Raw genomic sequence first — 24,647 nt, 5'->3', positions numbered from 1 at the left:
AAAAATCTAATTTCGTTATAAATTCAGGCTAAAATGTATTCTGCTACATGTCTTTGCTAAAAAAAAATCCCAATATGTGTAAATTAATTGGTTTACGTGAAAGTTATAACATTTACCAATGGCAGTATATATACAGGGATTTTTTTTACTAGTAATGGCGGCAGTGACTTATAGCGGGACTGCGGGACTTCGGCAGGCATTCTGAGAATGGGGGGAACTGACTTGGTGTCACTGACATCCCCGGTGACACCATTACAGTGATCAGCAGGAGCGGACTGACCATTCGGGCACCCGGGCCCTGCCCGAGGGCCCGGGGTCAGTAGGGGGCCCCATGAGATGCCCCTGGTATCTTTCATAGGCTTTTTTGGGTGTGGTTTGAGTGTGGGCAAGTACACAGAGCCCCATGATTTCCTATTGCCCGAGGGCCCCATGAACTGTAAGTCCACCCCTGGTGATCATTGCTAATAAAAAGCACTGACACTGTACTAATGGCACTGGGCAGGAAGGGGTAACATGAGGGGCGATCAAAGGGTTAACTGTGTGCTGTTTTACTAAGTGTTGTGTCCGTGTGCTTCCCTGTAAGCCATCTAAAACAGTGTGCACGAGCTGACAGGGAGGAGAACTATTTTGTTTACAAACAGTTCTCCTCCCAATTGGTGATGCTCAGCAATCACCGGGCGCCGGCGAGTAATCACTGGCCGGGACCTGGTGATTGACAGCCACGGCCGCGAATGGCGGTGTTGGTAGGGCATGTGCGCCCCCTGCCCGGAAATGCAAAATTACGTTTATATATGTGATTTTGCTCACCTGTGCTGCCCTGTAGCAGTATTTCTGCTATAGGGCGGTCGGGAAGTGGTTAATATAGCCATTGATTAAATATATTGTACAGTATATAAATATTTATTTTTTTCATCTGTTTTTTACAGCCTCCCCGTCTTCCTCCAACGGTAGGTTTCTTTTTTTATTTCCTGATGAATAAGCTGATAGGATAGCATAGAAAGTAATGAGTGTCAGATCAGTCCTATTCTACATGGAGAGCTTACCATCATAAGTGTAAATGTGGGTCTCCAGGTGTCAATGCAGTGCTTTGAAAGATTAAAATGCAAGCGTAATTTTTAAAGAATTAACAAATATCCCACCTTCTGTAGCCGCTAACAACTAATCTATGCTAAGGCCTCCTGCCTCTGCTGTTGATTGACCTCAATAGCATAGCTGCAGGCTCTTAGGCCTCATGTACACTGCTGCTCCTAAACGTGAGTTTAGGAGCTTTTGGCATTTTTTTGCCAAAGCCCCTGAACTCCACTCAATAAAAGCCTATGTATTCATATAAACATAGGTTTTTACCAAAAGTTTAGGAGCAGCAGAGTTTAGGTGCAGTTAAACATTCCCCTGAACGCAGAAGAATCTCGTTCAGGAGGAACGTTTTGACCAAAAAATGCTAAACATGGCAAAAACGTATAAAAATTTCTAAATGCTCCTAAATGCTAGCTGTGTTTAGCACTTGGGCTTTTATTCATGTCAATGGAAAATACTCTGGCTAACGAAATAAATAAACGTGCAAGTGCTAAATGCATTTTAGCGTTTGTCTGCTGCCAGGAGAGCTAAAAATCTAGGGACGTTCATGTGTACATGTAGCTAATGTTTACAGCCCTGCAGTAGAAATCCTCTTCAGTACTGACCATGCCTGTGCAATGAACCCTCATAGATTATTATGGGACCTCTCCCATAGAGATCTATGAGTGTTTATAACCTCCACAGAACCAAAATCCATTTCTAATCTGGGTTTAAAATACTCTCCTATTTTCAAGATGTTGTATAGATGTTGTATATTATGACTGAGATTTGATTTTGTAACTCTCATTTCCTGCAGCCTTGTGACAGCAGCAGATGCCCACCGGCAAACTGCAAGGATGGTGAAATAACAATAGAGATGCCAAATGAAGAGAATCCTTGCTGTTCCTCATACATATGTAGTAAGTATATCATTTGGACACTTTTTTGGGATCATAAAAAAGATGCAAATTGCTTACAGTGTAGAAATGGTAAAACTCTACGGAAATGCTTGAATGAAAAATGCAGTTTACTGCATTATATATAATGTTTACCAATACAGGGCTCCATTCATGAAGCGGTATTTTCCTCTTTAAATTCACAAAAAAACTGCTAAAATAAGGCATGTGGTATTTCATCAAAATGTGCAGTATTTATCTCATGAAACCTTTCAGTATTTGATCTCATGAGATATCTAGTGGGATGGATACAGTGGAAAAGAATTAGAACCCCTGTCAGTGTTTATTGCTAATAAAGAGGTAAAATAGTTTAAACCGTATAAATATGCCAACTAAGTCAATGAGGTCCCTGCAGCAGATGTATTAATACAAAAAAAAAAAGGTGACTGGAATACTAGTCAAAGGGAAGCTACTTTCACTGAGCACATGTGGTGTATCACAAACAACTAAGTAAATACGAAATATCTTTATAAATGTCAACTATTGAATGAAAATAGTATGAAAAATAACAAACATATAAATACGCTTCTTCCACCAATAAAAAATACATTGTTGTCTTTTTTATTGGTGGAAGAAGAGTATTTATAAATGTGATTATATGTGATTTTTCATACTATTTTCAATAATTCACAAAAGGGCCTGGTAGGGGTTGTGGGGGGGACCCCAATCTGTTTTTTTCCTGAATTTTTAATTTCTGACAATTCATTTGTTTACATTCAGCTGTTAGCGGGGAGCCTTGATGGCGGTACCTGCCTGCTCCTTACCAACCATGTTGTTTACTGGTTGTTAAGGATGTTGGGGGCCACTTATTCCTTATCAACCAGCTAAGTCACACAAAGCACAAACGCAAAATGCAAGTTGCATACTAATGCATGAAAAAGTAAATAAAAACGCATCCAAATCAGGTGTGAAAAAAAGAACGCAAAATGCACCCCAAAAATGCTTCAACCACAATCTGCATAGATGTGAACCTAGCCTAAACACAGAAAAAGTCTTTATGAGCCTTAGCCTGAACTTTGTTCACACCATTTCCTCTCATAATTGAAGTAAAGGTGCAACTTTTAGAACAAGTCATGACACAGTTGGATAAAAGGGGATAGGACATAGAGGAAAAATGTTGGAGGTATCTGTCAATAGGACTTCAGTACCTGAAACTGAAACAGTAGGGGACATTACATTTGTGCTAAGGAGCACAAATCCACAGATGCCATAGGACAGCTTTGCAGCATGCTTCTTGTAATAATACTAGTAACAGTATTTTAGTTTACTGTTTAATGTAAAATGTATGTTTTTTACAGTAAGTCCACCATCACCAACTACTCCTCCAGTGGTTTCAACTGCGCCATCTGTAAGTACCATTATGAATAAAGTAATAACCCACCTGTTTATATTAGGAGAAATGCAAACACTTATGTGAAACAACCAACATTTATTCTTTCCAATTGTCCAGCATAAATGTCATGGTGTCACATGCAATGTGCCTTCCTGCTTACGGAATGGAGAAAGAGCAGTCGAGGTTCGCACCACGGATCCTTGCTGTCCAGCATTTGAATGTCGTAAGTGTGATTGTGGACTCTTTTTGGAGCAAATGACAAGAAAACTGTAATGATTTCAAGTTTGTGAATTAAGGAGGCAGAGAGATGGGGATAATTATTTCTCCTGGGTCGTTGTTGTACAGCAAAGTTTCTCTGTAGTTTTGACATAAACAATACACAGCAAAGATAATATTAACTCAGTTAATGAGGTGAGGCTGTGTTCACATGAATAACCTTTTTCACGTGCAAGCAAAATGCAGATGTTTTATTTAAACTCCTGAAAGATTGCACACGAGGGGCAATTAAAGGTTCTTTTTGGCCAATCAAATGATGCATCTTTCTGTATGTAATGAAGGTAAATCTTTCGGGCTTAGCTTAGCCTTCACTCTCCAAATGACTGTCTGATAAAACGGAATAAATGAATAAATATGTGTTTTGTTTTACAGAGTGTGACCCATGCCCACCAGCTCCTTTTTGTGATGGTGCCGATCCAATTGTGAACTTTAACTTGGAGGCAGAATGTTGTCCAATATATGAATGTCGTAAGTAATTCTATACATTTTCCACACTTAAAGAAGACCTCTCAAACAAAGGCCATTTGCATCTAGACTGTCCCCTTCAAAAACCCCTCAGCAATATCAGAGAAAGAACAACTCTACAGTGTGAAAACAAGCACTGCTAATGGGTGCTCATACTTCAGTCATTTACATACAGAGTAATTAACAAAAATCAGCACCTCTCTGTGGCTACCATTGAATATCTGTGGTTTAGGGTTCAGGTCTAAGTCATGCAATGAATGACTTTGTACATGAATGTCTGCAATATAGTACCAACAGAAAAAGACTTGACTAAGAGGTGCTGGGAATGCTACAGTTTACATTTTTCCAGTCCTTTCTTTCCCAGGATTTTAGTATTGAGACATGCTATTAGTCAATTACTGACAATGAATAATTGTGATTGTAGGGTTTCTCATGAGAATGTATTTGAATATTTATGAGTTGGGTCGGATAGACCGTCAGTCACAACCAGTGAGAAGGAAGGAGAGGCGGGGCTGGGGGACGAATACACACTGGGGTCTATTGATGCTGGCTGCTGGGCAATCCATGTCGCCGTAGAGGATCTATTTTTTGGTTAGCGTCTATTGATACCGGGGAGATCTATTGTTGCTGGCGGAGAACCTATTGTTTCTGTGGGGTCTTGTGTTGCTGGAAGATTAATTGTTGCTGGGAGGGACCTACTGTAGATGGAGAGATTTATTGATGCTGGCTGCAGGAGGGTCTACTGAAGCTGATTGCTGGGAAATCTGTTGTTGTTGGAATCTTTTGTTTCTGGGGGATCTATTGTTACTGGATGATCTATTGTTGCTAGGGGGCATCTATATTTGCAGTCTGCAGGGGATCTAGTTTAATGCTTTTATTGTTATTAACAAATTCCATACAAATTGCTTAGCACAACAAAATGATACTTGTTTCTGTATTCTCTAAAAGTGGCGGTATTGGGAGGTGGGCAGGGGGTGGACCCAAGGGACAGAGACAGGGGTGACTTGGTAGGAGGGGTTTCCTTCTCCTATTCTCTGAGTTAAAAAAAACTCTGCATAAGAGTATCTAGAGCTGATGTTTTTCTCTTTACATTTTAGCACCGCCAACAACACCCCAACCACCTCCACCCTTTACCGTAAGTCATTAATTATTATTCTTCCCACATGAAGCATCTTTTTAGTTTTGCTAATTTTATGATTTTTTTATTGCATATCATAGTAAAGCGTATTATAATTATTAATATTGTTGTTGTTGTTATTGCTGTTATCAATATTAGTAATATATTCCCCAAATTATATTTATTTACATTCCCCATATATATTTACTTGCCATCTACATTTCTGGTTGGCTAAAATATTGAGACAAAAAAAAGAAATAAAACACAATCACTATAAACAGAGCGTGTAAATGCAATGAGTACATTTGACTGGACCTTATCCATATAGAATTAAGATCATGCACAGTAGTATGTTTATTTACATGTTTACTTTCGATATAAAAATGTGTCTGTTGTTACAACACTGAGAAAACACGACTGCATTTTAACATGCTTTTAGCTGTATCTGACATTTTTCATTTTGTTCATCCATAGAACCCACCCACTCCACCTCCACCTCCAGTAAGTTATACTAGTTGTTATCTTTATAGCCTATAGCCTTTATAATGTTTTAATGGTCTAAGAGAGCAGTGTGGACTCTGGAGCTCAAGTCAAGTAGAAGATACATTGAGAGAAATACATAGACTGGCAATAAGGAGCTCTCCTTCAGAAAATGCTAGTTACCTGTCATCCCTGCTTATCTGGTGGAGCCTTATGGAGCCACTGACACAACTCCATAGTCTGTGCTTTGTTTGATGCATTCAGGTTCCACTGATTTAGAAAGTATTGAAGAGGTCAGCAATAACAGTCTACATACTATATATATTTCCCTGTACATGTTCCTGTACTCTAGAAGCTGTGCCCCCCCTGCCCCAAAAAGGCAAGAATAGGCAAAGGACCTTAAAGTAGAACTATAACCATTTTTTTTTCATTTTGGATAAGCAGTAAGGAAGGGTTATAACCCGTTTTTTTTTTTTGCCAGCTGTGTCCAATTGGGGAGATTTGCCTTCACTTCCCGTCCGATAGCCCAAATAAGGAGGGAGAGGAAATCCCTGCAAATTAAGGGAATCCCTTGGGGCCCCCAGGTCACCAGAACTTTAATAATGAATCCTAATGAAATAATGAAACTAGGTAGAAGATAATAATACTTTTGGTTGGACTATGCTTACATCCATAACCAAGACATTTTCTTTATGCTTGATGGTTTTACACATTTATGTATGCACTTACACACGATTGCTTTTCTGTTTCCAAAAGCCATCATGCACGGATATACTCTGTGCTCCTGTGTCCTGTGAGATGACAGGTGCCACCCCAGTTGTAATGGAAGCTCCTTCTGGCGCTCGCTGCTGTCCAGTCATTATCTGCCGTAAGTTGAATTGTGCAAAGAAATGTATTGTTAGGTAACAATGTATAAAAGTTTAAAAAAAATGAATTCCAAAGCTTTTTAGTTAATTGACAGTTTTCATTTTACCGTAAAGCATAGCAGAGCTTTCTTTACAAAGGTGATTTGCTTTTATCGCAAATCCTTCCACCCCCTCAAAAAAAAGTGTTTATTCCAATCATTGTTTATGAAGCTGGGCCAACTGTACAATCATATATCGAATTAATCCAAACTGCCTATCTCCATTTCAGACTAGTTAGCTTTCATCAGTGCTGTGTATGAGAGTTCATGTCAGCATAACTTGTCTGTCTATATGTTATCATTCATTTCAGAAAATACAATTTCTTGTTCATTGAATACATGCTTGCTGTTTAAGGTGTTGTCTATTCTTTATATGCAGAATGTCAAGATCTATGCGATATTCCCACATGCGATGATAACAGGCCACCACTGCTGCTTGGAGACCCCGAAACACAGTGCTGTCCTGAACATCAGTGTCGTAAGTGTCTTTATAGCAAGAGAGTGGGGGAACTTTGCAGCAGGCCTGTATTTGCTACCCATAGAAAGTATTCATAATACAGATTTATTTTTTCTAATGCAAATTCTAATTTGATCATTATCGTAAGCTGAAAAATATTAACTATACCTTATATGAGTACCAGTGCTTCACAGTATAATAGTCTTGTGAGTGTCAAGTCCAGCCAATAAAGCTTGGTGATGCCTGGACTGGTGCAGTGAGGGAGAATGAAATGATCAGGTCTCATCTGGCCCCCAGACTATGAGTTATGCAGCAGTCACTTCTTCTGCTACCTCTGCTCACACACCAAAGTGATTGTCATGGCAATGGGACAGTTAAAAAACATCAGTTAACTGGATTAATAATAGAGTTTTTAGATCGTGTTTTGTTAGAATCGTTTTGTGTCTTACTGGAAACTATTTTGTTCCCTCATTTCATTATTAGGTACTGAGTTGGGGATGAAGGAGGGGGGGGCGTTATTCTGTGGCATCTTTGCCTTCGGTTTCAGTTGATTTTCTCTCAGAATTCTTGTAGATTGAATAATACACTTAATAAATTAATACTTCTTCTACTCCAGCAGTGCTTTCCCAGCATTTCCAGGTGCACCCATCTGCTCTGGTTATAATTCTAAAATTCTAAAATAATACATTCTAAAATAAAAAGGAAAAAGGAGAAGGCAGCAGAAGTCAGTGGCGGGAGCATAGGCAGGAGCTCCAAAGGGAAGATATTTTGCCTTGATGGCCATAGGTGTAATCATTCATGCCTTGGAGTGTGCGAGTGTGAAAAAAAAAGATCTTCTGTCAATAAGCTCAAGCTGCTCTTTTGTCCTCTGCCAGAAATCTCTTGTGACCTTAATTCAGTTAGAGAGGGCAAAGCAGAGTAACCCCCATAACAACACATTAGATGTTAGTTTCCTTAAACCAGATCACTGAAAAATGAATTGTGATTGGTTGTTGTGCTACATGACCATTTGCTTTATAACATTTTCTAATGCTGTTTTGTGTATTTTCTTTTCTTTTTCAGTACCTCCACCACCTCCACCTCCTGTAAGTTTTCACCAATTAAAACACTTTATAGCCAAGTTCACCCAAAGCTCATACTTCAGTTTTGGATGGACATCAGCACTTGTTTTTAGGGTGTTTTCCAATGGAAGGCCACTATAGTTTCTGGCACCACTTTTTCATATGGCCATTATAAAGCTGAAAATAGGTGTCATGGACTGCTTATCTAATCGATGTCCTTGGGATTTCAGAGATTAGTCGATACTCTGGAAAAAGTAGTATATTGTAATTATCATTGAAAAGTGGTTATTACGTTGCCCATAGCCTCTTAAAAGCTTTAATAGCAGTAGTGTTTATCAGAAGGAAAAAAAAACCCAGGGCCTATGCGTCCAGGAGCAGCAGCGTTTTGGCAGGAAAAAGACGCGAGCAAAGGCATCTAAATGTATTTAAACCTGCCTAAACGCCTGTTGACGCCAGGCGCGTTTAGCGCTTCAGCTTTAATTCATTTAAATGGCCAGAATAATAATGTATAATTATTCTGGCCAATGAAATTCATTAATGCCCAAGCGCTTGACGCCTTTAAATGCACCTAAATGTTTGCGTCTTTGAAATGTCCTGTCTGTGTGAGGCCTTATAGAGCTTCCATGTTGCACTGCAGCTTTCAATAGCACTAAAGCTGAAGCTAAAATGTTTCCATCACAGTAATAGTACACCTCTCTCTATATTGTAGCCTCCATGTAGCCACGTGACCTGCGCTCCTGAACCCACTTGTGAAGACAATGAGTATAAGATTCAAACTCCAACTGATGACCCTTGCTGCCAGACATTCTCCTGCAGTAAGTGCTGACCTTCATTATGTGACTTTGTTGCATTCTTTCATTTCAAAGAAAAGCTATACAATACAAAACACATGTGACAGCAAGTAGATGGAAATAACAAAGTAAGAGTGTGAAAAAGTATTTGAAGATCAAGGGAAGGCTGCAAACCATAAGATTTGCATCTATCTGTCATTTGATTTACCATCTGACTGGTGGCTACTGGTCACTGCACTGTTCAATTTTGCATTGTCTGATTGAAGCAATCTGTTGTGTTATTTGGATGTTGATATTCCACTGCTGTTTATATACTGTATATGCTGTACACAGTTGTAAGTTGCTTGCTGAGTTAGGCTAGATGGTAATCACATGTTCCTCTTTTTATTTTTCAGTTCCTATACCAACAACTCCCGTAAGTACAAAAAAAGGTAGAATGTGTAAAATCTGATTGTAGTATAAATTCAGTGGACTATCAGGCTGATTTTGTAAGTTCATGTGGAATTGATAAAATGCAGGTAAAGCTTTGTTTGACAAATATAATGATGTGTAATCAAGCCCCACTGCATAACCACTTCGGGTCTCATGACTCCCTAAACTGTATCCTTGAGACTTGTATTAATCCATTGTAAAAACTGAGAACTGTACGTACATCTCAAACATAGAGTATATGCCGACTGCTGTTGGTACCTGTATAAAACATTATTCAGGCGGATGCCCTGATTCTTCTGTGCTGCTGGACCCCATAGCACCTGCCTGACCTGCTATGGCTAAAAGATGATTGCTGCAACCAATGGCTGCATTTTGCAAATCATCATTCAGCTCTAAACTCCAGGCAAGCAGATAAACAAACAGATGAAATACATTTATGGGAGCTTTTATTACCTGCTAAAGGATATTTATTTTTGGCCATGCTCTCGTTACATTTTAATGGCTCAGCCACATAGCACAGCCACGACTGACAGGTCAGGACATGTGAATTGTATCTGCTGCAGTTCCATAACACTTGCAGATTTTTCCTCACCCCAAGCCTCTGATGGAACAGTGAAAGGAGAAGCATCAGACTTATGAGCTAATGTCTCTCACTCTGATCTCTCCTCCTATTAGAATGGCACTTGTCTTTTGACCGGCTCCTTTGCTGTACAGGCACTGCAACAGGTTTATTTCAGGTCAGATTCAAGCTACTTACACAGCTTGAATTTAAAAAAAGAAGCACTGACACCTATTTGCATATGTTCTGGTATGCACTGGCATCTTGTGTGCCGACACCTATGCAATAGCTTGTTATTCATTTGTTTTTGTGGCCCTTGTTGAAAGTTGCCATTGATAAAATATATTGTATATAAATATTTAATAATATATCTGATGTTATTGTTTTTTCCAGGCTCCTCCTCCTCCTCCTCCTGTGACTGTAAGTTTATTTTTTATGTGCCGACAAGCAAACTGAAAGAATAGCATATAAAGTAATCAAATGTTCCATCAGTAGTGTTGCGCACTGAGATTTTAGCATCATAAGTGTAAATCTGTATCTCCGGGTATCAATAGAGTGTTGGGGATTAGGTCAGTGGTCAGCAGGGGCGGACTGACAACTCATGGTGCCCCTGGACAGTAGGGGATCATGGGGACCCTGTGTCCTCACCCACACTCAAACCACACCCAAAAAAGCCTATGAAAGGTACTAGGGGCATCTCATGCGGCCACCTACTGACCCTGGGCCCTCGGGCAGTGCCCGAGTGCATGAATGGTCAGTCCGCCCCTGCTGGTCAGTAGGAGTAAGGTTTAAGCACAGTTGTACCTTTAACAAAACTAGACCACCTCACCCCCTCAACCCCCTTCCCCCATGTAGCCTTCATTAACTAATCTACACTAAAATCTCCTTCCTCTGCTGTTTACTGAACTTAATAGCATAGCCGCGGTCACTTCTAATGTTTAAAGTCCTGCAGCAGTAATTCTCTTCAGTACTGGCCATGCTTGTACAGTAAACCCTCAGAGATTTGTAAGGGACTTCTATTATATTTATAACCTCCTCAGTACCAAAACACAATGCTAACCTGGGAATAAATGTTCTCCTATCTATTGTATATATTGATTGTCCAATGAAAGTGATCTTCCTTTCACTACCTACAGCCTTGTGAAAGCAACGGATGCCTACCACCAGACTGTAGAGATGCTGAAAGAGTAGTAGAGATGTCAAACGATGATGATCCTTGCTGTCCCACATACATGTGTTGTAAGTACATTCTTGGAACATTTCTTTTTAGTGATCATAAAAATTATGTCAATTGCTTACACTACAGGAAGTATAAAAATCTCAAGATATGTTTGAATTAAAAAAGGTTTTATATATGTTTAGCAATGCTGTCATTTACATACCCCAAGAAAGCTACTGCCTTTTTAGCCGGAAATGTCCTCATACTTTTTCTTTCAATGTGTAAAGTGATGGTGAAGCTTTTTGCATCCGTCATGACACAGCTGGATAAAAGGTGGAAGGACATAGTGAAAAGATGGTGGAGTTTCCTGTCAACAGGACTCCAGTACCAGAAAGTAAAACAGCAGTGAACATTGCATTTGTGCTAAGGAATTCCAACTCCACAGATGCCATAGGACAGCTTTGCAGCAAGCTCTCACGAGTAATAATAGTAGTAGTAGTATAGTTTCCTGTTTAATGGGAAATGTATCATTTTCTACAGTTTCTCCACCACCGCCATCACCTACTCCTCCAGTGAATACACCTGTAAGTACCGTTCTGATTAAAAGTGATATCTTACCTATTTATACTGGGTGAAATGCTAACAGTTATGTGTAACAACCAATATTTATTCTTTCCATCTTTTCCAGCATAAATGTCATGGTGTCACATGCAATGTGCCTTCCTGCTTACGGAACGGAGAAAGAGCAGTCGAGGTTGACACCACGGACCCTTGCTGTCCAGCATATGAATGTCGTAAGTGTGATTGTGGACTCTTTTTGGAGCAAATGACAAGGAAACTGTAATGATTTAAAGTTTGTGAACCGATATATTTTCAAAACTGATTTTTTTTATCCACTTTTATTATTTAAATGCGGTTTTATATTAAAAAGCGAAAGTCCAATCCAGGATGCACCAATGACACTGCTCACTGTGGGAAAGAGCAGAGAAGAAGGTGTTTGCCTTCAGACTCCTTCTCTATGATTTAAACTCTCTAGTGCCCTGTGTGAAGAGCAGGCAAGAAGGCAGAGAGATGGGGATAATTCATTCTTCTGGGTGGTTGTTGTACAGCAAAGTTTCTCTGTAGTTTTGACGTAAACAATACACAGCAAAGATAATATTAACTCAGTTAATGAGGTGAGGCTGTGTTCACATGAATAACCTTTTTCACGTGCAAGCAAAATGCAGATGTTTTATTTAAATTCCTGAAAGATTGCACACGAGGGGCAAATAAAGGTTCTTTTTGGCCAATCAAATGATGCATCTTTCTGTATGTAATGAAGGTAAATCTTTAGGGCTTAGCTTAGCCTTCACTCCCCAAATGACTGTCTGATAAAACGGAACAAATTAATAAATATGTGTTTTGTTTTACAGAGTGTGACCCATGCCCACCAGCTCCTTTTTGTGATGGTGCCGATCTAATTGTGAACTTTAACTTGGAGGAAGAATGTTGTCCAATATATGAATGTCGTAAGTAATTCTATACATTTTCCACACTTAAAGAAGACCTCTCAAACAAAGGCCATTTGCATCTAGACTGTCCCCTTCAAAAACCCCTCAGCAATATCAGAGAAAGAACAACTCTACAGTGTGAAAACAAGCACTGCTAATGGGTGCTCATACTTCAGTCATTTACATACAGAGTAATTAACAAAAATCAGCACCTCTCTGTGGCTACCATTGAATATCTGTTGTTTTAGGGTTCAGGTCTAAGTCATGCAATAAATGACAATAAATGTATACAGTTTACATTTTTCCAGTCCTTTCTTTCCCAGGATTTTAGTATTGAGACATGCTATTAGTCAATTACTGACAATGAATAATTGTGATTGTAGGGTTTCTCATGAGAATGTATTTGAATATTCATGAGTTGGGTCGGTCTCAGCAGATAGACAGTCAGTCACAACCAGTGAGAAGGAAGGAGGGGCGGGGCTGGGGGTCGAATACACACTAGGGTCTATTGATGCTGGCTGTTGGGCAATCCATGTCGCCGTAGAGGATCTATTTTTTTGTTAGGGTCTACAAGAGTATCTAGAGCTGATGTTTTTCTCTTTACATTTTAGCACCGCCAACAACACCCCAACCACCTCCACCCTTTACCGTAAGTCATTAATTATTATTCTTCCCACATGAAGCATCTTTTTAGTTTTGCTAATTTTATGATTTTTTTTATTGCATATCATAGTAAAGCCTATTATAATTATTTTTATTGTTGCTGTTATTGCTGTCATCAATATTAGTAATATATTCCCCAAATTATATTTATTTACATTCCCCATATATATTTGCTTTCCATCTGCAATTCTTGTTGGCTAAAATATTGAGACAAAAAAAAAATAGATCACAATCAGTATAAACAGAGCATGTAAATGCAATGAGTACATTTGACTGGACCTTATCCATATAGAATTACACTGAGAAAACACGACTGCATTTTAACATGCTTTTAGCTGTATCTGACATTTTTCATTTTGTTCATCCATAGAACCCACCCACTCCACCTCCACCTCCAGTAAGTTATACTAGTTGTTATCTTTATAGCCTATAGCCTTTATAATGTTTTAATGGTCTAAGAGAGCAGTGTGGACTCTGGAGCTCAAGTCAAGTAGAAGATACATTGAGAGAAATACATAGACTGGCAATAAGGAGCTCTCCTTCAGAAAATGCTAGTTACCTGTCATCCCTGCTTATCTAGTGGAGCCTTATGGAGCCACTGACAAAACTCCATAGTCTGTGCTTTGTTTGATGCATTCAGGTTCCACTGATTTAGAAAGTATTGAAGAGGTCAGCAATAACAGTCTACATACTATATATATTTCCCTGTACATGTTCCTGTACTCTAGAAGCTGTGCCCCCCCTGCCCCAAAAGGGCAAGAATAGGCAAAGGACCTTAAAGTAGAACTATAACCAATTTTTTTTCATTTTGGATAAGCTGTAAGGAAGGGTTATAACCCCTGTTCGTTTTTTTGCGAGCTGTGTCCAATTGGGGAGATTTGCCTTCACTTCCCGTCCGATAGCCCAAATAAGGAGGGAGAGGAAATCCCTGCAAATTAAGGGAATCCCTTGGGGCCCCCAGGTCACCAGAACTTTAATAATGAATCCTAATGAAATAATGAAACTAGGTAGAAGATAATAATACTTTTGGTTGGACTATGCTTACATCCATAACGAAGACATTTTCTTTATGCTTGATGGTTTTACACATTTATGTATGCACTTACACACGATTACTTTTCTGTTTCCAAAAGCCATCATGCACGGATATACTCTGTGCTCCTGTGTCCTGTGAGATGACAGGTGCCACCCCAGTGGTAATGGAAGCTCCTTCTGGCGCTCGCTGCTGTCCAGTCATTATCTGCCGTAAGTTGAATTGTGCAAAGAAATGTATTGTTAGGTAACAATGTAAAAAAGTTTTTAAAAAAATGAATTCCAAACCTTTTTAGTTAATTGACAGTTTTCATTTTACCGTAAAGCATAGCAGAGCTTTCTTTACAAAGGTGATTTGCTTTTATCGCAAATCCTTTCACCCCCTCAAAAAAAAGTGTTTATTCCAATCATTGTTTATGAAGCTGGGCCAACTGTACAATCATATATCGAATTAATCCAAACTGCCTATCTCCATTTCAGACTAGTTAGCTTTCATCAGTGCTGTGTGTGAGAGTTCATGTCAGCATAACTTGTCTGTCTATATGTTATCATTCATTTCAGAAAATACAATTTCTTGTTCATTGAATACATGCTTGCAGTTTAAGGTGTTGTCTATTCTTTATATGCAGAATGTCAAGATCTATGCGATATTCCCACATGCGATGATAACAGGCCACCACTGCTGCTTGGAGACCCCGAAACACAGTGCTGTCCTGAACATCAGTGTCGTAAGTGTCTTTATAGCAAGAGAGTGGGGGAACTTTGCAGCAGGCCTGTATTTGCTACCCATAGAAAGTATTCATAATACAGATTTATATTTTTTCTAATGCAAATTCTAATTTGATCATTATTGTAAGCTGAAAAATATTAACTATACCTTATATGAGTACCAGTGCTTCACAGTATAATAGTCTTGTGAGTGTCAAGTCCAGCCAATAAAGCTTGGTGATGCTTGGACTGCTGCAGTGAGGGAGAATGAAATGATCAGGTCTCATCTGGCCCCCAGACTATGAGTTATGCAGCAATCACTTCTTCTGCTACCTCTGCTCACACACCAAAGTGATCATCATGGCATTAGGACAGTTAAAAAAACATCAGTTAACTGGAATAATAATAGAGTTTTTAGATCGTGTTTTGTTAGAATAATTTTGTGTCTTACTGGAAATTATTTTGTTCCGTCATTTCATTATTAGGTACTGAGTTGGGGATGAAAGGGGGGGGGGGGCGTTGTTCTTTGTCATCTTTGTCTTCGGTTTCAGTTGATTTTCTCTCAGAATTCTTGTAGATTGAATAGTACACTTAATAAATTAATACTTTTTCTACTCCAGCAGTGCTTTCCCAGCATTTCCAGGTGCACCCATCTGCTCTGGTTATAATTGTAAAATTCTAAAATAATAAATTGTAAAATAAAAAGGAAAAAGGAGAAGGCAGCAGAAGTCAGTGGCGGGAGCATAGCCAGGAGCTCCAAAGGGAAGATATTTTGCCTTGATGGCCATAGGTGTAATCATTCATGCCTTGGAGTGTGCGAGTGTGAAAAAAAAAGATCTTCTGTCAATAAGCTCAAGCTGCTCTTTTGTCCTCTGCCAGAAATCTCTTGTGACCTTAATTCAGTTAGAGAGGGCAAAGCAGAGTAACCCCCATAACAACACATTAGATGTTAGTTTCCTTAAACCAGATCACTGAAAAATGAATTGTGATTGGTTGTTGTGCTACATGACCATTTGCTTTATAACATTTTCTAATGCTGTTTTGTGTATTTTCTTTTCTTTTTCAGCACCTCCACCACCTCCACCTCCTGTAAGTTTTCACCAATTAAAACACTTTATAGCCAAGTTCACCCAAAGCTCATACTTCAGTTTTGGATGGACATCAGCACTTGTTTTTAGGGTGTTTTCCAATGGAAGGCCACTATAGTTTATGGCACCACTTTTTCATATGGCCATTATAAAGCTGAAAATAGGTGTCATGGACTGCTTATCTAATCGATGTCCTTGGGATTTCAGAGATTAGTCGATACTCTGGAAAAAGTAGTATATTGTAATTATTATTGAAAAGTGGTTATTACGTTGCCCATAGCCTCTTAAAAGCTTTAATAGCAGTAGTGTTTATCAGAAGGAAAAACAAAAACCCAGGGCCTATGCGTCCAAGAGCAGCAGCGTTTTGGCAGGAAAAAGACGCGAGCAAAGGCATCTAAATGTATTTAAACCTGCCTAAACGCGTGTTGACGCCAGGCACGTTTAGCGCTTCAGCTTTAATTCATTTAAATGGCCAGAATAATAATGTATAATTATTCTGGCCAATGAAATTCATTAATGCCCAAGCGCTTGACGCCTTTAAATGCACCTAAATGTTTGCGTCTTTGAAATGTCCTGTCTGTGTGAGGCCTTATAGAGCTTCCATGTTGCACTGCAGCTTTCAATAGCACTAAAGCTGAAGCTAAAATGTTTCCATCACAGACCTACTCTGACATTAGAATGAGGCAAACAAGTCTTTTCCTAAGCAGGCCTAGTAATGATAATTGTACTCCATAACATGTCCCTATGACCATTCTAATAGTACACCTCTCTCTATATTGTAGCCTCCATGTAGCCACGTGACCTGCGCTCCTGAACCCACTTGTGAAGACAATGAGTATAAGATTCAAACTCCAACTGATGACCCTTGCTGCCAGACATTCTCCTGCAGTAAGTGCTGACCTTCATTATGTGACTTTGTTGCATTCTTTCATTTCAAAGAAAAGCTATACAATACAAAACACATGTGACAGCAAGTAGATGGAAATAACAAAGTAAGAGAGTGTGAAAAAGTATTTGAAGATCAAGGGAAGGCTGCAAACCATAAGATTTGCATCTATCTGTCATTTGATTTACCATCTGACTGGTGGCTACTGGTCACTGCACTGTTCAATTTTGCATTGTCTGATTGAAGCAATCTGTTGTGTTATTTGGATGTTGATATTCCACTGCTGTTTATATACTGTATATGCTGTACACAGTTGTAAGTTGCTTGCTGAGTTAGGCTAGATGGTAATCACATGTTCCTCTTTTTATTTTTCAGTTCCTATACCAACAACTCCCGTAAGTACAAAAAAAGGTAGAATGTGTAAAATCTGATTGTAGTATAAATTCAGTGGACTATCAGGCTGATTTTGTAAGTTCATGTGGAATTGATAAAATGCAGGTAAAGCTTTGTTTGACAAATATAATGATGTGTAATCAAGCCCCACTGCATAACCACTTCGGGTCTCATGACTCCCTAAACTGTATCCTTGAGACTTGTATTAATCCATTGTAAAAACTGAGAACTGTACGTACATCTCAAACATAGAGTATATGCCAACTGCTGTTGGTACCTGTATAAAACATTATTCAGGCGGATGCCCTGATTCTTCTGTGCTGCTGGACCCCATAGCACCTGCCTGACCTGCTATGGCTAAAAGATGATTGCTGCAACCAATGGCTGCATTTTGCAAATCATCATTCAGCTCTAAACTCCAGGCAAGCAGATAAACAAACAGATGAAATACATTTATGGGAGCTTTTATTACCTGCTAAAGGATATTTATTTTTGACCATGCTCTCGTTACATCTTCATGGCTCAGCCACATAGCACAGCCACGACTGACAGGGCAGGACATGTGAATTGTATCTGCTGCAGTTCCATAACACTTGCAGATTTTTCCTCACCTCAAGCCTCTGATGGAACAGTGAAAGGAGAAGCATCAGACTTATGAGCTAATGTCTCTGTCACTCTGATCTCTCCTCCTATTAGAATGGCACTTGTCTTTTAGCTGGCTCCTTTTCTGTACAGGCACTGCAACAGGTTTATTTCAGGTCAGATTCAAGCTACTTACACAGCTTGAATTAAAAAAAAAAGCACTGACACCTATTTGTGTATGTACTGGTATGCACTGGCATCTTATGTTGTTATTGTTTTTTCCAGGCTCCTCCTCCTCCTCCTCCTGTGACGGTAAGTTTATTTTTTATGTGCCGACAAGCAAACTGATAGAATAGCATATAAAGTAATCAAATGTTCCATCAGTAGTGTTGCGCACTGAGATTTTAGCATCATAAGTGTAAATCTGTATCTCCGGGTATCAATAGAGTGTTGGGGATTAGGTCAGTGGTCAGCAAGGGCGGACTGACAACTCATGTTGCCCCTGGGCAGTAGGGGATCATGGGGCCTACTGACCCTGGGCCCTCGGGCAGTGCCCAAGTGTACGAATGGTCAGTCCGCCCCTGGTGGTCAGTAGGAGTAAGGTTTAAGCACAGATGTACCTTTAACAAAACTAGACCCCCTCCCCACCCCCCTTCCCCCATGTAGCCTTCATTACTAATCTACACTAAAATCCCCTTCCTCTGCTGTTTACTGAACTTAATAGCATAGCCGCGGTCACTTCTAACGTTTAAAGTCCTGCAGCAGTAATTCTCTTCAGTACTGGCCATGCTTGTACAGTAAACCCTCAGAGATTTGTATGGGACTTCTCCTATTATATTTATAACCTCCTCAGTACCAAAACACATTGCTAACCTGGGAATAAATGTTCTCCTATCTATTGTATATATTGATTGTCCAATGAAAGTGATCTTCCTGTCACTTCCTACAGCCTTGTGACAGCAGCGGATGCCTACCAGCAGACTGTAGAGATGGTGAAATAATAGTAGAGACGTCAAACGATGATAATCCTTGCTGTCCCACATACACATGTAGTAAGTACATTGCTGGAACATTTCTTTTTAGTGATCATAAAAATGATGTAAATTGCTTACACTACAGGAAGTATAAAAATCTCAAGATATGTTTGAATTAAAAAAGGTTTTATATATGTTTAGCAATGCTGTCATTTACATACCCCAAGAAAGCTACTGCCTTTTTAGCCGGAAATGTCCTCATACTTTTTCTTTCAATGTGTAAAGTGATGGTGCAGCTTTTTGCATCCGTCATGACACAGCTGGATAAAAGGTGGAAGGACATAGTGAAAAGATGGTGGAGTTTCCTGTCAACAGGACTCCAGTACCAGAAAGTAAAACGGCAGTGAACATTGCATTTGTGCTAAGGAATTCCAACTCCACAGATGCCATAGGACAGCTTTGCAGCAAGCTCACACGAGTAATAATAGTAGTAGTAGTATAGTTTCCTGTTTAATGTGAAATGTATCATTTTCTACAGTACCTCCACCACCGCCACCACCTACTCCTCCAGTGAATACACCTGTAAGTACCGTTCTGACTTAAGTAATATCTTACCTATTTATACTGGGTGAAATGCTAACAGTTATGTGTAACAACCAATATTTATTCTTTCCATCTTTTCCAGCATAAATGTCATGGTGTCACATGCAATGTGCCTTCCTGCTTACGGAACGGAGAAAGAGCAGTCGAGGTTGACACCACGGACCCTTGCTGTCTAGCATATGAATGTCGTAAGTGTGATTGTGGACTCTTTTTGGAGCAAATGACAAGGAAACTGTAATGATTTAAAGTTTGTGAATCGATATATTTTCAAAACTGATTTTTTTTATCCACTTTTATTATTTAAATGCGGTTTTATATTAAAAAGCGAAAGTCCAATCCAGGATGCACCAATGACACTGCTCACTGTGGGAAAGAGCAGAGAAGAAGGTGTTTGCCTTCAGACTCCTTGTCTATGATTTAAACTCTCTAGTGCCCTGTGTGAAGAGCAGGCAAGGAGGCAGAGAGATGGGGATAATTCATTCTTCTGGGTGGTTGTTGTACAGCAAAGTTTCTCTGTAGTTTTGACGTAAACAATACACAGCAAAGATAATATTAACTCAGTTAATGAGGTGAGGCTGTGTTCACATGAATAACCTTTTTCACGTGCAAGCAAAATGCAGATGTTTTATTTAAATTCCTGAAAGATTGCACACGAGGGGCAATTAAAGGTTCTTTTTGGCCAATCAAATGATGCATCTTTCTGTATGTAATGAAGGTAAATCTTTCGGGCTTAGCTTAGCCTTCACTCTCCAAATGACTGTCTGATAAAACGGAATAAATGAATAAATATGTGTTTTGTTTTACAGAGTGTGACCCATGCCCACCAGCTCCTTTTTGTGATGGTGCCGATCTAATTGTGAACTTTAACTTGGAGGCAGAATGTTGTCCAATATATGAATGTGGTAAGTAATTCTATACATTTTCCACACCTAAAGAAGACCTCTCAAACAAAGACCATTTGCATCTAGACTGTCCCCTTCAAAAACCCCTCAGCAATATCAGAGAAAGAACAACTCTACAGTGTGAAAACAAGCACTGCTAATGGGTGCTCATACTTCAGTCATTTACATACAGAGTAATTAACAAAAATCAGCACCTCTCTGTGGCTACCATTGAATATCTGTTGTTTTAGGGTTCAGGTCTAAGTCATGCAATAAATGACTTTGTACATGAATGTCTGCAATATAGTACCAACAGAAAAAGACTTCACTAAGAGGTGCTGGGAATGCTACAGTTTACATTTTTCCAGTCCTTTCTTTCCCAGGATTTTAGTATTGAGACATGCTATTAGTCAATTACTGACAATGAATAATTGTGATTGTAGGGTTTCTCATGAGAATGTATTTGAATATTCATGAGTTGGGTCGGTCTCAGCAGATAGACCGTCAGTCACAACCAGTGAGAAGGAAGGAGGGGCGGGGCTGGGGGTCGAATACACACTGGGGACTATTGATGCTGGCTGCTGGGCAATCCATGTTGCCGTAGAGGATCTATTTTTTTGTTAGCGTCTATTGATACCGGGGAGATGTATTGTTGCTGGCAGGGAACCTATTGTTTCTGTGGGGTCTTGTGTTGCTGGGAGATTAATTGTTGCTGGGAAGGACCTACTGTAGATGGAGAGATTTATTGATGCTGGCTGCAGGAGGGTCTACTGATGCTGATTGCTGGGAAATCTGTTGTTGTTGGAATCTTTTGTTTCTGGGGGATCTATTGTTACTGGATGATCTATTGTTGCTAGGGGGCATCTATATTTGCAGTCTGCAGGGGATCTCTTTTAATGCTTTTATTGTTTTTAACAAATTCCATACAAGTTGCTTAGCACAACAAAATGATACTTGTTTCTGTATTCTCTAAAAGTGGCGGAATTGGGAGGTGGGCAGGGGGTGGACCCAAGGGACAGAGACAGGGGTGACTTGGTAGGAGGGGTTTCCTTCTCCTATTCTCTGAGTTAAAAAAACTCTGCATAAAAGTATCTAGAGCTGATGTTTTTCTCTTTACATTTTAGCACCGCCAACAACACCCCAACCACCTCCACCCTTTACCGTAAGTCATTAATTATTATTCTTCCCACATGAAGCATCTTTTTAATTTTGCTAATTTTATGATTTTTTTTATTGCATATCATAGTAAAGAGTATTATAATTATTTTTATTGTTGTTGTTGTTATTGCTGTTATCAATATTAGTAATATATTCCCCAAATTATATTTATTTACATTCCCCGTATATATTTGCTTTCCATCTGCAATTCTTGTTGGCTAAAATATTGAGACAAAAAAAAATAGATCACAATCAGTATAAACAGAGCATGTAAATGCAATGAGTACATTTGACTGGACCTTATCCATATATAATTACACTGAGAAAACACGACTGCATTTTAACATGCTTTTAGCTGTATCTGACATTTTTCATTTTGTTCATCCATAGAACCCACCCACTCCACCTCCACCTCCAGTAAGTTATACTAGTTGTTATCTTTATAGCCTATAGCCTTTATAATGTTTTAATGGTCTAGGAGAGCAGTGTGGACTCTGGAGCTCAAGTCAAGTAGAAGATACATTGAGAGAAATACATAGACTGGCAATAAGGAGCTCTCCTTCAGAAAATGCTAGTTACCTGTCATCCCTGCTTATCTAGTGGAGCCTTATGGAGCCACTGACACAACTCCATAGTCTGTGCTTTGTTTGATGCATTCAGGTTCCACTGATTTAGAAAGTATTGAAGAGGTCAGCAATAACAGTCTACATACTATATATATTTCCCTGTACATGTTCCTGTACTCTAGAAGCTGTGCCCCCCCTTCCCCAAAAAGGCAAGAATAGGCAAAGGACCTTAAAGTAGAACTATAACCAATTTTTTTTTCATTTTGGATAAGCAGTAAGGAAGGGTTATAACCCCTGTTCGTTTTTTTGCCAGCTGTGTCCAATTGGGGAGATTTGCATTCACTTCCCGTCCGATAGCCCAAATAAGGAGGGAGACGAAATCCCTGCAAATTAAGGGAATCCCTTGGGGCCCCCAGGTCACCAGAACTTTAATAATGAATCCTAATGAAATAATGAAACTAGGTAGAAGATAATAATACTTTTGGTTGGACTATGCTTACATCCATAACCAAGACATTTTCTTTATGCTTGATGGTTTTACACATTTATGTATGCACTTACACACGATTGCTTTTCTGTTTCCAAAAGCCATCATGCACGGATATACTCTGTGCTCCTGTGTCCTGTGAGATGACAGGTGCCACCCCAGTGGTAATGGAAGCTCCTTCTGGCGCTCGCTGCTGTCCAGTCATTATCTGCCGTAAGTTGAATTGTGCAAAGAAATGTATTGTTAGGTAACAATGTAAAAAAGTTTTAAAAATATGAATTCCAAAGCTTTTTAGTTAATTGACAGTTTTCATTTTACCGTAAAGCATAGCAGAGCTTTCTTTACAAAGGTGATTTGCTTTTATCGCAAATCCTTCCACCCCCTCAAAAAAAAGTGTTTATTCCAATCATTGTTTATGAAGCTTGGCCAACTGTACAATCATATATCGAATTAATCCAAACTGCCTATCTCCATTTCAGACTAGTTAGCTTTCATCAGTGCTGTGTATGAGAGTTCATGTCAGCATAACTTGTCTGTCTATATGTTATCATTCATTTCAGAAAATACAATTTCTTGTTCATTGAATACATGCTTGCTGTTTAAGGTGTTGTCTATTCTTTATATGCAGAATGTCAAGATCTATGCGATATTCCCACATGCGATGATAACAGGCCACCACTGCTGCTTGGAGACCCCGAAACACAGTGCTGTCCTGAACATCAGTGTCGTAAGTGTCTTTATAGCAAGAGAGTGGGGGAACTTTGCAGCAGGCCTGTATTTGCTACCCATAGAAAGTATTCATAATACAGATTTATTTTTTCTAATGCAAATTCTAATTTGATCATTATTGTAAGCTGAAAAATATTAACTATACCTTATATGAGTACCAGTGCTTCACAGTATAATAGTCTTGTGAGTGTCCAGCCAATAAAGCTTGGTGATGCCTGGACTGCTGCAGTGAGGGAGAATGAAATGAGCAGGTCTCATCTGGCCCCCAGACTATGAGTTATGCAGCAATCACTTCTTCTGCTACCTCTGCTCACACACCAAAGTGATCGTCATGGCAATGGGACAGTTAAAAAACATCAGTTAACTGGATTAATAATAGAGTTTTTAGATCGTGTTTTGTTAGAATCGTTTTTTGTCTTACTGGAAACTATTTTGTTCCCTCATTTCATTATTAGGTACTGAGTTGGGGATGATGGAGGGGGGGGCGTTATTCTTTGGCATCTTTGCCTTCGGTTTCAGTTGATTTTCTCTCAGAATTCTTGTAGATTGAATAGTACACTTAATAAATTAATACTTCTTCTACTCCAGCAGTGCTTTCCCAGCATTTCCAGGTGCACCCATCTGCTCTGGTTATAATTGTAAAATTCTAAAATAATAAATTATAAAATAAAAAGGAAAAAGGAGAAGGCAGCAGAAGTCAGTGGCGGGAGCATAGCCAGGAGCTCAAAAGAGAAGATATTTTGCCTTGATGGCCATAGGTGTAATCATTCATGCCTTGGAGTGTGCGAGTGTGAAAAAAAAAGATCTTCTGTCAATAAGCTCAAGCTGCTCTTTTGTCCTCTGCCAGAAATCTCTTGTGACCTTAATTCAGTTAGAGAGGGCAAAGCAGAGTAACCCCCATAACAACACATTAGATGTTAGTTTCCTTAAACCAGATCACTGAAAAATGAATTGTGATTGGTTGTTGTGCTACATGACCATTTGCTTTATAACATTTTCTAATGCTGTTTTGTGTATTTTCTTTTCTTTTTCAGCACCTCCACCACCTCCACCTCCTGTAAGTTTTCACCAATTAAAACACTTTATAGCCAAGTTCACCCAAAGCTCATACTTCAGTTTTGGATGGACATCAGCACTTGTTTTTAGGGTGTTTTCCAATGGAAGGCCACTATAGTTTCTGGCACCACTTTTTCATATGGCCATTATAAAGCTGAAAATAGGTGTCATGGACTGCTTATCTAATCGATGTCCTTGGGATTTCAGAGATTAGTCGATACTCTGGAAAAAGTAGTATATTGTAATTATCATTGAAAAGTGGTTATTACGTTGCCCATAGCCTCTTAAAAGCTTTAATAGCAGTAGTG

The 24,647-nt window shown here is 39.3% G+C and overlaps 1 protein-coding gene and 1 long non-coding RNA gene across 2 annotated transcripts in view; both read left to right on the top strand.

Annotated features, from left to right (window-relative positions):
• LOC149461208 (uncharacterized) overlaps nucleotides 1–24,647 on the top strand; it is a 329,662-nt gene that overhangs the window by 116,969 nt on the left and 188,046 nt on the right. Inside the window, exons 60-76 of the mRNA XM_089678641.1 lie at nucleotides 927–947; nucleotides 1,871–1,973; nucleotides 3,308–3,357; nucleotides 3,460–3,565; nucleotides 3,991–4,086; nucleotides 6,964–7,062; nucleotides 8,104–8,126; nucleotides 8,812–8,917; nucleotides 12,456–12,551; nucleotides 14,858–14,956; nucleotides 16,003–16,025; nucleotides 16,807–16,912; nucleotides 19,398–19,441; nucleotides 19,545–19,650; nucleotides 20,269–20,364; nucleotides 23,183–23,281; nucleotides 24,318–24,340. Coding sequence (XP_089534767.1) covers nucleotides 927–947; nucleotides 1,871–1,973; nucleotides 3,308–3,357; nucleotides 3,460–3,565; nucleotides 3,991–4,086; nucleotides 6,964–7,062; nucleotides 8,104–8,126; nucleotides 8,812–8,917; nucleotides 12,456–12,551; nucleotides 14,858–14,956; nucleotides 16,003–16,025; nucleotides 16,807–16,912; nucleotides 19,398–19,441; nucleotides 19,545–19,650; nucleotides 20,269–20,364; nucleotides 23,183–23,281; nucleotides 24,318–24,340 — 1,296 coding nt within the window. The remainder of the gene's footprint in view (nucleotides 1–926; nucleotides 948–1,870; nucleotides 1,974–3,307; nucleotides 3,358–3,459; nucleotides 3,566–3,990; nucleotides 4,087–6,963; nucleotides 7,063–8,103; nucleotides 8,127–8,811; nucleotides 8,918–12,455; nucleotides 12,552–14,857; nucleotides 14,957–16,002; nucleotides 16,026–16,806; nucleotides 16,913–19,397; nucleotides 19,442–19,544; nucleotides 19,651–20,268; nucleotides 20,365–23,182; nucleotides 23,282–24,317; nucleotides 24,341–24,647) is intronic.
• On the top strand, nucleotides 9,289–11,837 carry LOC149461209 (uncharacterized). Its single transcript, XR_016312891.1, has 5 exons — nucleotides 9,289–9,308; nucleotides 10,278–10,304; nucleotides 11,021–11,123; nucleotides 11,584–11,627; nucleotides 11,732–11,837. It is a non-coding gene; the product is annotated as an uncharacterized LOC149461209 (long non-coding RNA).

The sequence above is a fragment of the Staurois parvus genome, unplaced genomic scaffold (genome assembly GCF_062004578.1).
Source record: "Staurois parvus isolate SC_StPar_1 unplaced genomic scaffold, SC_StPar_1.0 ptg000207l, whole genome shotgun sequence".
Lineage (NCBI taxonomy): Eukaryota > Metazoa > Chordata > Amphibia > Anura > Ranidae > Staurois > Staurois parvus.
Note: the sequence above shows the minus strand (reverse complement) of the source record. Positions and strands in the feature narration are given on the sequence as shown.